The sequence below is a fragment of the Varroa destructor genome, unplaced genomic scaffold (assembly GCF_002443255.2).
Source record: "Varroa destructor unplaced genomic scaffold, Vdes_3.0 BEIS01000006.1, whole genome shotgun sequence".
Taxonomy (NCBI): domain Eukaryota; kingdom Metazoa; phylum Arthropoda; class Arachnida; order Mesostigmata; family Varroidae; genus Varroa; species Varroa destructor.
Genome location: NW_019211459.1, coordinates 3,854,899 through 3,869,163, shown reverse-complemented (window position 1 = coordinate 3,869,163; position 14,265 = coordinate 3,854,899). Strand labels below are relative to the sequence as shown.

The 14,265-nt window shown below is 41.9% G+C and overlaps 1 protein-coding gene across 3 annotated transcripts in view; it reads right to left on the bottom strand.

Moving 5' to 3' along the window:
• Positions 1-14,265, bottom strand: part of jbug (filamin-type immunoglobulin domains fbug) — a 48,716-nt gene that overhangs the window by 3,449 nt on the left and 31,002 nt on the right. For 2 of the 3 annotated variants that reach the window (XM_022809926.2, XM_086992679.1), the window contains exons 22-32: positions 8,921-9,146; positions 8,470-8,627; positions 7,645-8,055; positions 7,271-7,414; positions 6,859-7,088; positions 6,477-6,624; positions 5,923-6,164; positions 5,651-5,786; positions 3,840-3,926; positions 3,344-3,551; positions 2,004-2,209 (exon numbers count right to left, since the gene is read on the bottom strand). In XM_022809926.2, the coding sequence (XP_022665661.1) occupies positions 2,004-2,209; positions 3,344-3,551; positions 3,840-3,926; positions 5,651-5,786; positions 5,923-6,164; positions 6,477-6,624; positions 6,859-7,088; positions 7,271-7,414; positions 7,645-8,055; positions 8,470-8,627; positions 8,921-9,146 (2,196 nt within the window). The remainder of the gene's footprint in view (positions 1-2,003; positions 2,210-3,343; positions 3,552-3,839; positions 3,927-5,650; positions 5,787-5,922; positions 6,165-6,476; positions 6,625-6,858; positions 7,089-7,270; positions 7,415-7,644; positions 8,056-8,469; positions 8,628-8,920; positions 9,147-14,265) is intronic. The other variant, XR_015330057.1, reaches the window with a different exon arrangement.

Genomic DNA, 14,265 nt, shown 5'->3' with positions numbered 1-14,265 from the left:
GATATCATAGAAAATCAAGTCCTCTGAAGCAACCTCGTTACCATCTGCAAAAATGGCTGTGGCCAAAGTTATATGGCCTGGGCTTAAGAAAATTTTCTTTATAGGGCATACATAATGGTACTTGAAATCAAGGTTACAATAACAGCAACACTGATGAATATGTGAGTGATTCTTTAATTAATAAACTAATCATTTAGTGCAATCGTAAAAATAAACGTCAGTAAACCTTATAGAGAGAGAGAGAGAGAGAGAGTATTGGGGCCTTTGGATGCTGTCAAAACAAGTTTTTAACCGGCATTTCGTCCAGTGTCATCGAACGCCAATGAGCAACGTAAAGTTACGCACTAGAAACCTGGTCGACAATCCCTGCATCCACCCTCATTGAGCGAAATAGTGTTTCCGGTGATCGATAGATTGCACCCTGCGGATCTATTTTCTCTTTGGATATCCGGTGTTCGTTTTCCAAACGACAATTTCAGCTTCACTTTATCAACCAACATCTTGTATCACTACGTAATAGAATACGAGCTAACAGCAGATGCATCAGAAAGATGGCCAGAGCATGCAATGATAGACAAAACCGAGAACCATAGGCAACAGTTTCTGGCTTGTTGTGCAATAACCACATTAGCTTAGGCAAGAAAGTTGACGAAGATGGCCAGACACGTTTTCTTAGCATTATGCGATATTCTTTTGATGGCAAACATACCCCGTGTCGCCGGTCTTGTTAACCTGTTGTGGGTTTGTGCAATTCAAGTTCGTGATTTCAGTATACAATTGCCTGCTATTACTAATGGAGCATCTATGAACTTCTGTATAACCTTTAACCCCCAGCGCTAGGCCATACAGCTTATAGAGAAGAAACGTTTTTCTGCTAATCGACGCGAAGACGGACGATATTCAGTAAAGCACTATGACAACATAGAAAATATTCATCTGCGTGTTCGCCGTACCTACAAAAATTGGCAGAGTCGAACGAAGCCATTATATTCAAAGGGCCATCCTTCAGTTAATATCGATCAAGCTGGAAATTCAATGGAATTGTATTTTTTTGCTGGAGTCAACACGGCTGGCTTCATCAAATCGAGCTATCCTAAAACCCAATCGGAACTTCCTTTTAACACGAAGGACACCGAAGTTACAAAAATGCTCCTGATTCAGCGGTCTATACTCATTATCCGATAAAGCCGCTTAGCTCGTTTACATAAATTAGTATGTTTCTGTCACACACATTTCAAAATTTGCGCGCCACTTGCGGTAACTATTCGTCATTCATTAGGACATCATAACATCATCTGACTTATTCTTCTGTTAGCCGTGACCTGAAGTGAGGAATCGGGATGGACTTATTTGCTTTCAGTAGATAAGTAGGGGTTTATACGTTTCATCTGCTTAGCTAAGTACTTTATTGAATCTGTATACTACTCTATAAGCACACGGCCATGTATTAATATTCAGGAACGCTCAAACAAAACAAAGCAAAAGCATCACTTTCAGCCCACATATGTCACGATGCCGTAAGTGATTTTACTCGGTGACAGCACAAGGCTGTTATCACGCTAGCCAAATAATCCGTCTTGATTGAGCAAAAAGTCGGCCAAATCAAATCTTCGTATCTTAATTTTAGTCACAATTTTTTCACTGCCGCAGCTCTTTGATTTGAAAAGGTATTGATGACCTGTTGTCATTGGTGTTGGAAACAATTCTCCTACTTTCGTACCGTCATCAAAATGTCTAAAGTAACTTCTACTATATTTGATCAGCTCATGGAAGCTCACTCTCCGTATGTTGACTTATATGTGCGAGTGTGTTTTTGTTATGAGAGAGAAACGCTGCCATGGGCCAACAATACTAAACAAACCTACATTGAAGTTGGCCGATTGCAAAGCCAAGAGCGGATACCCCATGGCATACGTAACTGTAAAGTCCAAAAGGGTAGAGCAGGCGAAACGTCGGCCAAGGACCAAAACCCTATGTGTCGTATCGATTTTCGAGACTTTTACCTCTCCGAGTGTCGATGAATGCTCGAATTTCGGTACCGACAACTCCTCCCGCCAAGCCTTCTCCTGAGCATGTAACCTTCGAAGCATCGCTGTGCACAGTTGTCTGGGTTTCAACCTGAACACGGAAAGGACTCTCTGGTAATGCCACACCGTCCCACCAAACACTGAGCTGATGCGCACCTACATGTGTTGGGGTATAATGTGCCCTGCGAAAATAGTTAAATGAGAATCTTACTTCCCGACCATTGTTAGTATCTGAGAAATTAACCACCTACTGCTTTATAGATTACAGATCTGCTAGGATCGGGTAGCCGAGTTAGGGTAACCTATGCCTAACTTAAACAGGATAAATTGGCTCAACAATTGCCTATAATTGGAATATAGAAGGGCTCAGTGTATAAATTGATCCAAACAACGATTGCTACTACTGAAAATTTGCTTTCGCAAAAAGTACAGACCGCTACATATAAGCTTTTCTGTTTTTTCTGATCGCGACTGATGTCTTTAAGACGCCGTACGACGTTAATTAGCCGAGTGTAATTAACAAATTCACAGTGTAATTCACAGTGTAACATTCAGTGTAATTAACAAAGTTATTACCAAGATAGCTTATGTGTTACCGACGGCGTAGCGAAACACGAATCAATATAATAACAATGTACACTAATTTAGAAAGTTATCGTTTCATTTCAACTCATGTATGGAAAATGCGGACATACATAATATATAAAAAAATACAAATACCCAAAAACTACTTTTTCTACTTTAATAACGTTTCAGTTACGCTTTAATATAGTCGAGCAAATGGCGTACATCGTTGATATCTTGCCATCCATATCAAATGGGGCGGAGGAAAATTTGCGGCCCATGGTATATTGAATCTTCACTATCAAATCAATTTTCTAATTACATAGAGCTGCCAAGATCGCTTTGATGGTGCTTATTTTAGAAGAAGAAAAAAAAAACACTTCCAGCCACACATTTGGAATACTGCGAGAAAGCGTGTAGTCGTCATGAATATATCACATGTGTACATTTGTGATAAGATAATTGTGAAGATGGCAATTTTTTATTGAGCTCAGTTTGAAACTTCTCTTAATATATTACCCCCATCAATTAGTTTAACTTGGGCCAAAAATAGAAATGTAATTACACATGTCTGAAAACATTACTGTGTAGCCGGGTTTCTTTTCTTGCTGTTCAATGTAACAAAATAAAGCACCAACATTTAAATGGAGAGTTGTTGATACGAAACAAATGCAACATAGAATGTCATTGCCTAGGTACTAGAGGTCTACGTAGGACCGTCTTTGTAGCAGGCGTGTTTGTGTATAGCATACCGGAATGTGTTATTGCTGGCCATAGGCGTCACATGAACACTAAGCTGGCCCTGCTGGCCACGAAGTTCAGCTCGCGGCGGCACTCGACTCGGTGACTGTAGAGCTGACCCATCGATAACGAACTCGGCCCTTTCTCCAACACGGGCTTGGGCCAATCCGCTACCCTTGACCAGAACTAGTGCTAGCTGTTCAGGATCTAGAACAGTTTCTGGATAGATCACACCCAAGTGGCAACTTATTGAAAGAATAGACTGCATATATGTTTTTTTTTATCTTGCATTGGTACACACCTACTGATTATCGCCTACAAGCGTTGCTAAATTGCATAGGGTTTTCACAGTCGATAGGAAACGCACTCCCATGGATGTCCTTTTCCAAAGCGGATCCGACTTGTCTATCAACTTATTGTTGTTGGATGAACACTACAAAGTTCCAGCGTACCATTCAGTATAGTTTAGCATTAGAGATATGGGCTTTGACAGAATCATTAACCCACCTGGCGAATGGGGGTCAACAGCATGCCCGTGTACGGGAGTCGGTGGAACCTGCATTCCGTCGTATACTATCAATAACACGTAATCACCTGCGCAAAAACAACATCAATTAGTTATCAAGCAATGCTTATGAAGCTATCTTCAAATCTGCTTTACTAGCTTAAGCGTACGTGTGTAGTTTTTCATTTCCTGAACGAATCTGAATTTCTCAGGCTCCATACTGTTTCAACTATGAGTCTTCTACGTGTATACGCTCTGGAATGAATAACCAGTTCTGCTAATCCTGAGCAAAAGGACAATGAAGAGGTCAGCGTCAACTCTCAGTTGCTTGCACGTGTCGCTGCTGCCATTTCGTTCATGGAAGTAGGTATCGAAGTGTTACTCTTTCGGCCTCTTGCGTAAAAACGCTTTTTCGCAGTACTTACGGACACCTGCTATATTGGTTTATAGCGAAAACAAGAGATCACACAGCATCAAACACTAATCAAAGTTGCCGGATGGTCCGATAGTGAACCGTTATTTGCTATTCTGTTGCTCGCCGTATGTGTGCGTCCTGCCACTACCCAGGGGAGTGAGGTAACAGCGGCAAGACGCAGAAGTCGGAAAGCATTGCTTCTTCTAGGAGAGAGGCCTCCCTCCCCCTTCCCCCCTAGTCATACAACGGCAAAAAATAGAGATTCTTATCGTTGTTTGTGTCAACACGGTGAAGAATTTTAATTAAATCTTCAAACATATTTACTATTATTTTTAAATTACATTCGGAGCATTGTGAAACACATTGTGTGAATACATTTGTGATACGAGGGCATCACAAATGACATTAAACATATAATTAATTTCCCTTTGGTTGGTTCCCGCGCCAGTTAACTGAATAAAGAACACTACGTTTTGAATTGCCGATCCGCGTTGAAAGAAAAGCCACAACATCGAAGTGATTACCCAGTAAACAAGAAAAAGCCAAAACCCGTCGATGCGCGATCCGGAGAATATAGGGGCTGCAGCAAACCCTGCCATTTGAAATCCAGAAAGTAACATTGACGATGTTGGCCGTGTGTGGCACTACCTATTGTCCTATCCCGTAAGGTTTTCTTTTTTGAATAGCCTATTTGACTCGATGCAGCAGAGCCAAACAAACCTGCCAATAGACAGCCTGCTTTACAAAAGGCAATTTTCAGTGATTCATACCCTTACACTATTATCGAACGCAAAACACAACCTTTTTTGGATAAGGCTGTGCATAATCTAGGTTTCAAATAGCTTTCCAAACATTGAACAGCCCTTTTTTTTTTAATTTTTTTTTTCTTTTGCTTTTAAACAGACTGTACAAAGAACAGATGCACCGAGCTAGTTCGGGAGTGTTCCAGCTTCGACTAGATCTATAACCTAGAAGCTACTGAGAACGCACCTTTTCCACCTGGACCATCTACTCTTGAAAAACTATTCCGAATAAGAGCTTTCTTGCCAATCCACTACAAAATCACACTACTTCTATTGAATGTTAGTTTTTGACTACATAGGTTATCCGCACATACACCGTACGATAGATTTATATTTGCAACTTCCTTATGTGTCAGAGAGCACTTAAAATAATTCATATAGAAACTGTCGAAACCGAATTTGAATCATGAAAACTAACAAAGGTATCTTTGCTCATTCGACTGCAGTTTTCTTCAATGGGCAACAAAAAAGACTTTCTCACTTATGTCACAGTCTATCTATTGTAGGGCTAATCAAAACAAATAAGAAGCAGTTTATTTGATAACTTACTTTGAATCTATAGGTTTATCATGTACGCGTTCAAAGTGGAACTTACCGCTCTCGATTGGTGTGAAGTATACCCTGAGTCGATGAATTCCGTCTTTAGCTGGGAGCCGTTCAACATTCACCGGAATCCTCATTCCGTTCGGAGTATCCAGCTCAGCGACCATTTCACCCAAAACACTCGGGATCTTTATGGCGCAAAGAGGCAAATGTGAATACGATGAAAATAATAAACAAGAAGAACAGATTCGGCTTTCGTTCAGACCTCTTCTCATTTAAACGTAAACTACTATTGGTAGCCTAAGTGAACGTCAACAGACGTACCTCAAATGTTAGGCTCGTTTCCTCTCCAACGAGAAGTTTGAGAGCGCCTGTGGTCTCATCGAGGAAGCGTTTCCAGCCGCCGATAAGAGTGGGCCTTGCCGAAGTCCCGTTAGAGGCGCTGGCCAATGAAGATGCCAAGATCTGTGCCCGGAACGGTGAGTGTGGAACATTACATCCATTCCACTGAATGTGGATATCGAAAATTCCACTTTCCAAAGGTAGATAGGATACAGCATACAGGCCTGCAATGAAATTCATACAAAACCAATTTTACAAACATTATTATCATACTTATTACAAATGAAGCACAAATCGTCCTAGAGTTGTGCCAAATCTATCAATTTCATTACATTCATTTTTCGCAATTGATGGCTTGGGGGCGCATATTTTTGTTAACGCGTTTCTAACTAAGCTTGAATGTATGTAGGTAAAGAGCACACGGGTATTTTTCAAAGGTCTTTAACAATGAGAAAAAAAGGCTTCAGTGTTTAATTTATGGACTCAGTCCACATATATTTTATTGTGTATTTAATCATACAAAACCTGTAAGTTACCTTCTTCCACCTCGTCAATCTTAAGTTTCGCTTGATCTCCGCTGGGGGTCTCTACACTAATTTCTGGCATCCCTCGGAGGCCTCTGCCATCTACTCGAAACGATGCTAATGTTCCTTCTTGTCCAGAAGTCAAGCCAGGACCAGAAACCTGCAAAAAGAAAACACGCAAGGTCGTCATTGTAAATGCTTGTTTTATTGACGCATGTAGTTTTTTTCAACCGTTCACTTCAACCGTTAGCTCGTTAAATTTGGCGACCGATCTGTGTCGAGAAACTACCACCGCATAGCTATGTTATGATTAATAGAGAAGAAATATAATGAAGATATAATAATAATGGATAGATCGAGTTATGTGTGTGCACCAATTAGTTTTAGTTCTTACTTGAGGTACTCTTGGGACATTGGGTGAATCATTTGCAATAAACGTGACGGGGCTACCAGGGACAGCTTGTCCGCCATAGTTGATTGCGATGCGGTATTTGCCAGAAACCGCCGGTGTGAATTCAATGACCTCCCCATCTGGGGAACCCTTTACTTCAATCGGCAGATTTCGCCCAAGCGGCGAGGTTACCGTGACGTCCAGTTCGGCGTAGCCTGCATCACGTCTATTTACTGTTGACACCACAGCACCAAGCAAACACGTTGTTAACTCCGAAGATCTCTTACCCTGACACTTCGGCAGCATAGGTAATAAACATGAATACGATTGAGACTTTTCTGTTAAACTACGTTATCACTGATCACATTATATCTTACAATTTTTCTGGATATTTCATAGTATGCGTTGTACGTACGGGCAATGGAGATTTTCTCATTGACGTTGAAGGTCCGCGATTTGACCTGTTCAAGGCGAACCTTAGTTGCGTCAAATACCTCAGCAGTAAACGGCGAACCATGAACATTTTTCCCTTGGAACTCTACTTTAATTATATGAGGCCCTAAAGGAAAAGGATATCAATGTCTATTAAGCAACATAATCACATCGACTTCTTGTTGAACCCGAATGTTTCCTAATATGAAGTTACATCAAATTAGGCTAGAGGTTATATCTTAATTCTGTATGTATGTTCGATTCCCTCAATATGTTCTTAATTCTCTTGTTCGCAAGTCGCATGCTTACAATTCAGTTATGGCGCGTATTAAAGTCAGGTATTTCATAGAGACTTACCTATTTCCGTCGGTGTCCATTGAGCTAATAAATTGCTATCCACTTGAGAGAACAATTTCACTTCACAAGGCTGATTTGTAGGGGAGCTGACGACAATGTCGAAATATTCGGCACTATAACGTCCGGCAGTGTCAATATAAATTCTACTAGGGCGCCAGGCGGGAGCCGATTTAAGTGCGGTACCGTGCACGATGATGTGGCGAGCAGAATCACGTACTCCGATCACTTTCGGAAACTGTGGAGCCATGATTCCGTTAAATTTGACCTCAATAGAATGTGAATGTTCCTTGACAGGCGTGAAGGTTATACGGTGCACACCGACGGCCAGCTCTTCTGTTTGATGCTGGACCGTTTTGCCGTGAGCGGTAACGGCGACATAAAGTTGACCTTTGCCTGCTCGAGTGGTGTCCACTGTGAATAAGTAGAGTCTGTATTAGTGACACGACGCGGGAACATTGTCGTGGATTTAAAAACAAATAAGCCAATATTTAAAATTATCCTAAATTCCTTGTTATATTTGTTGGTATTAATACGCGACTGTCTCGCAACGGTGCGTCTAGTATTGCTTGAATGTAGCATTACTATCATTACATGTTTACCCGTTTGCATAGTATTTCGTAACAAATTTTCTTTCTTCCTTTCGTATCGTTCAGAATGTGTAGTGACTTCATTGCTTTTTGAAGCCGCCACAACGGATTAAGCTCTCTGCCGCCAAGCGCGAGACGCAAAACGATTTCATTGCTTTCTTTGTTTGGTAACATAAGTTCAAAGGTGAAACACGCCATTGCTGATCGAGTACCTACCTGTATGACTCGATGGTCTTACCTCTGAATTGTTGTCGTTTGTTGACAATGCCATCTTCTAAGTCAAACACTCGAACCTTGCTAGGGTCGAACACAGCTACGTGGAATATCTTCGTCCTCTGGTTATTATGCAAAATTTCCACGGTATGGGCACCGATTTCTTTAGGGGTATAGTCCACCCTTTTGAGCGAAAAGTTAGGCATAATATACATCGTTAGTGCATATGTAATGGTAGCTTACTAAGTCTTGTTAAGCTTCTGCAGTTTTTAGAGATGTTTTTATTTAGGCCTTAGATAGTTTTGTGCACACACGAGATACACGTCTATGCGCCAAAAAGGCTCGAAACTCTCAGACGTTTCCATTTTCTGTTTTTCACTAACAGATCATATCGTTTGATCTTTGGCCAGACACAGCCCTCTCTAGACCCAAGCACGTAATTTAGTTAAATCTGATGAAACATAGCGTTTACAGACCTCCAGGCGTTGCCCTTTATGTGGACTGTGCTGGTATCAAGTAGCGTTTCGCTTGGTGTGGTAATTCTTGCGTCGATCTTGTACGAAGCCTGAATGTCGAAAGTGCTAAGAACGTCCACAACGGCCGTCTTCTCGCCGCGAACCTCGAGCACCGGCGTTTTTTCCCGACGCCCATTAGCAGCAAGGGGCTGATGATTTTCTGCCACTTCGAGCCTGAACGGGTTTCCTACAAAACGACGTTTATCCAAAACCATTATTACTACATGTCGATGGTCCGCTGTGGGCATTGAGGACAAATGACTGTCATCGAATGTGGTCGGGACCGAAGTTTCGTCTACTTGTGACAACTCGAACGAGTTTTACGAACGGCTTAAATTGCAAAGCACAAGATTGAAGTGAACAAGAGAAGTTCGCGCATATGCCACACGATTGTCTTTCGGGTTGCTTGCGTGTATAGCGTCGCAGTTAACAAACATGTAGCAATGCTCTCTGGAAGCCTATGGTCAAAATAGACCTGCAGGACCAGTGTCGTTGCTACTTCGTGTCTAGCGAAAGAGGTAAAGGCATTACTCAAGATGTGCGAACGACAAAAATGACATTTTAAACGGCAGTTTCCAATCGTCAAGTTTTGACGATACACATAACAGGCAACAACTGATCATCCGATCTCAACGAAGTTAAAACAACTTCATTAAAAATCACTAACTAATGAATTACAGATAAAGATAAGTTACATACTAGCGCCAGATTCGCATAGTGTCGTTGCATAACGACCGTGCGGTAACTGTTCGGGAATCGATGACCTAGTGTGCTTGAGTGGCCACGCACGTCCGTAATGTACGGAACCTTAAAAACCCTCGGAATCAAGAACGAGAAATGGAGGCTACATAAAAGCACAGGCCATTGAAAGGGAAACCTTGAAGAAGTGGGGATAGTTAGGTTTTTTTTAAAGCCTATAGCCTATTTTTTGCCTATAGCCTCTACGATCGTCAGTGTGGTCTTCAGTGGTCGGCGTCAGATTCAAGAGTTTTCACACAAGCTAAAATTATGGTTCGCTAGTACTGCGTAAGGTTGTGCAGTGTGCTGAATGTTAAACCCAGTTAATAAAAGCCAAATGCGCCGCCAACGTCGGTTGGAAAAGAAATACTAGCTAGTAATGTAACAAGGCACGTGAAGGACAACATAGCAGTGCCCTGCTGCCTTGGACCATCCTGCCCTTGGCCATAAATCGAACGTTTAACTAAACAGAAGCTCAAATAGGTAAAAATGCAATTAGTAATAATGTGTACTTAAAAAAAAATTATCGTGACTCTTACTTCATTGCTAAGATACGATGTCGTAAGTGTGCCTAGCTGAAAGTCGTTTATGCAGTTGTCTAGGTATTACCAAAGTCATACACAATGTTCAAACGAATGAAATATTTTTTTATCGCTGCTTTGTGATTCTAATATCCCAATCTTATTTTCAGCCGTTTGGCTTTTTATTGTTGTTCTCAAATATAGCTATGTCTCTGGGCGAAAACACAGAAATAGAAGAACAGAGCAAGCATAGCACTACCATACATGATTAATTTAGACAAAAAAATTGCTAAATTGTTCACTAAGTTAAGCTTCATTGGTTACAACAATAAGCAACAAATCGAATACAACAAAGAACAAAACGGATAAATGGGTTCGGTCCGGTGTCGGGTGCTCCTAAGTAAGAACATAACAGACCCAAATATGAATGAATTCATGCTATTTTTCTCGTAACCTTAACAGTTTTTTTTTTTTTTCTTTTCATATAAAAACGATCCGAATTTTTTCACTCGGCCTACTATTTATTCCAGCGTGAAAATAACATTTTAATAATAGCTCAAGTAAAATCTGAAAGCTATCTACGCGTACTGCAATCTAAATAAGCTTAGCGCTAGGTAGCTGATCATAAGCGGTAAATTACATATTTTTTTCCACATGAATAATTGTGATTAACTGAGTGTATGCGTATTAATTACTTTTCTACATGCAAATGTACAAAAAATTCAGGCGTATCGTTATCGTACCGTATCGCGTAGTGGGAACCACTACCCAGGTCAAGGGAAGAGCGGCTCTTTCCTTCATAGTCGTCACAATGAATCGTACACACTGAGTGATCACCTGCGAATGATTACTTCACAGTGACAATAGCCGTCTCTGCATTTCGGATGGTATAAAGTACACTGCAGACAAAGCGTTCTGTACAAAAAAAAAACCCCTGCAACCAAACGTCGGCCTAGACGAGGTGGCTTCGTCGGGGGGCTAGCCGATACCTGTCTAAACTGTCGAAGCGCCCCTGGAGTAACACCAAATCGAACTACTGATTTTAACGTAGACGTAAAAACGTGAGCAAATATTCTGCTAGTTCACTACGATTGGTTTCAATATATAAACACAGGCGATGTTTGCAGGCCGATAAGTAAGCAGTCCAATGCAGAGCTGAGATGCGCTACCAGGTAGATTGACAGCACGCGCCCTGCTGCGACAGTAAACTTAAGTAGGCTGTATTTATTGATACAGTCAAGTAGGTATCGATGCCTCAATGACGTACACGTCGAACGTGGTCCTAGAAACACATGAAGCTTCTGCCTACAATCCCCGCTTTGCGCACATAGTTCTAATGCAAACCGATTAACGTTAACACAACAAATATCCGAAGATCACTGACACAAACATTAATGAAATATTATTGACTAGCTACTCAAGGAACGGGAAGATGGACTAGAAATGTATGAGTGAAATTTTAGTGAAGTTTGTCTACGATCCTCTCCTTGGGCACTCGTTCCAGGACCGATCCATTGCGCTGAACTAGAAAGGATCTTCTATTTGATCCGACTGAACGACTGCGCAGATCTATAGAGACGCTGCTTGTTTTTCAGCAGCCCGTTTTCTTCTGTGGGCCTTTGCGTTCGCTAAAGCCAACTAGCGGCGTCCGGTGACGAGGGTCGCTCGCATTATTATTGCCGTCGGTGATAGCCACACAGTTGTAGCGCTAGTGAAAAGTCAGCGTCTGGTTACCCACTGCGGCTGATGTCGGTTCGCTTTACATAGTAAAGATGGTCCTACGTACCCCCTTCCCCGCCACCCCGATGTTCCATTCATCAACAGCTCGACTTGCTTATAGCTGTTCAAGCCGGTTCCGCCGTGGTATCCTGTGGCTTTTGGGTGAGGCGCAATGGGCCAGCTAGTGGCTGGCGTGCGTCGGTGGCTAACGCTATGGTAGCAGTGCTATTGCCGCCGCCGCCGCCGCCGCTAGCGACGGCGGTGGCCAACTAGACGAATGACGCGCGAGGGGCTGCGAAGTTGTTTGCCTAGTGCTAGCCTGATCCGGCCAATAGTTCCTTTCTACAGCACATAGACAATTGGTAACGGCAGAAGTGGTAATAGTCGTCGTCGTTGGCTTACACTCGATGATGATGCTGGCGTGTAACGGCAGCGGCAACGTTAAGGAGCTACAAGACAGCGCTTCAGTGAGCCACAAACCTGCACATCAGACACTTCGTCGAAGCCGTTACAGGCTTAGGACACAAAAGGTGTCTGCGCACCCACATGGCAAGTGAATGCAAGGCAAGCAGTGCGACAGCAAAAATACATGTGTCTAGGGCTTACCGCGTCAGCGGTTAAGCGAATCGAAGTAATTGCCAATCTACTATGCCTGCGCCTTCATAGCGCCGAGTGCCTGCTGCTGGTGGATGGCCGTTTTAGCTTCAACAGGTACCGTATTGTGTAAACTCAAATCCAGCTGGCAATGCTGAACGATAGCAGTGCCTGTCATCGCAGCGCAAGCGAAGCTGCTTTATCATAAGACTGATGAAGCGTAATCGGATAGAGATATTTATGAGGTAGTTGCGGGAGACGGGAAGACCCGTATGATCAGTAAGTTGTCATGGGTGGCTTATAGATAGAGTAAAAACGAGGATGGAAGGGAAAACTAGTTGGAGTGTCACTGTTTAAGGTGACATTTGGCCCGTTAGCAGCGGACCAATACTCGATACTAAGTGCGCACACACAATCACAATATATGAGCTTGACTGCCACTACTTATGGCTGTTAAGTGGGGTAGTGGGAACGGCGTACAAATGCCAGTCACCGAAAAGAATATCAGAAAAATGGTTAAGTATGTGATGACGTCTTATTATTGTAATTCTTGCTGATACCTATCTTCCGTAGCAGCAAAAGAGAGATGAGCCTTTCTGGCAAAAAGCCCTATGATTGCTTTTATGGATTTTAGTTTGACATATTGCCTGAGAATCCTCGTGAGAGCCGCGATATAATCTGACGAAATGTCTCGGGAAAATTTAGCACTATGGCTTATATTGCGAATATCTTCCATTAAAATTAGGTTAAAGTAAGCACAAAAAAGAACAGTACTTACCGCGAGAAAATCTAAATCGTTTGTCTCTCCATTGTGAATCGACTTCTAAGTTCTCTATGATACTATAAATATCTGCCAATATGTTTTGGAAAAGTCGTAACTTGAGCAGCAGTCCTAAAGTTAATTAAAGAAAACAGCAAATATGAGCAAACTTAGGTTTTTTTCCCACCCGAAAAAGTCGAAGCACGTTCCAGAAACTACAAGCGCAAGATTTGCCAGACTTAACCTAAAAATGTAAGTCAAGCCCTCTGGTAGTTCTGGTGCAAAGAAAAAACACACATATTTTTTCATCTAAAAGGTTTCTATTATAAGGGTAACTAATTGTTTTACGTTGGTCAATAGTAAGTTGTAGCTTGAATAGAAAAGATGTTAACCAAAAGTGACGAAACAAGAGTACTGCAGTTGACAAATAGCAGTACACAATAGGATAAGGCTGAAACGCAGGACCTATGTTTCCAGCCATTATAGCTACCATTCCTGAGACTGGCATAAATATATATTAATGATTTTTTTTCCAACCTCTTCTACTGGATATTAGGGTGGTTATGTAACCAATTTCTGAATAATAAACATCTCTCGAGCAATCATCACTAAATCGTGGACCAGCCATCTTAGATTTTTTAAGCTGAAGACAGTTGTCTCACTGTTTATTGACACCGTTTACACGAGCGAAGCTTGGGGCTCTGTGTGGCAGTTGTAATTGTTACGACATTGTGACTCTTTGATACTGATACGTTCCGATAATCTTGCCAAATGTTGCTTTTCGAGCCGCTCACCGACCCAGGTACATTTTAATATCAACAGTAATCGATAGATTCAACTCATAAAAGGATAACTAAGCCGATGGCGACATCTTCGCCGTCCTGAATTATTCGAGGAAAGAAGGGAGAAGATACGGCTAGACAACCTCGATGTTTTACGTCCGGTAGCATTTCATCAGACAGCTGGTTTCCAGC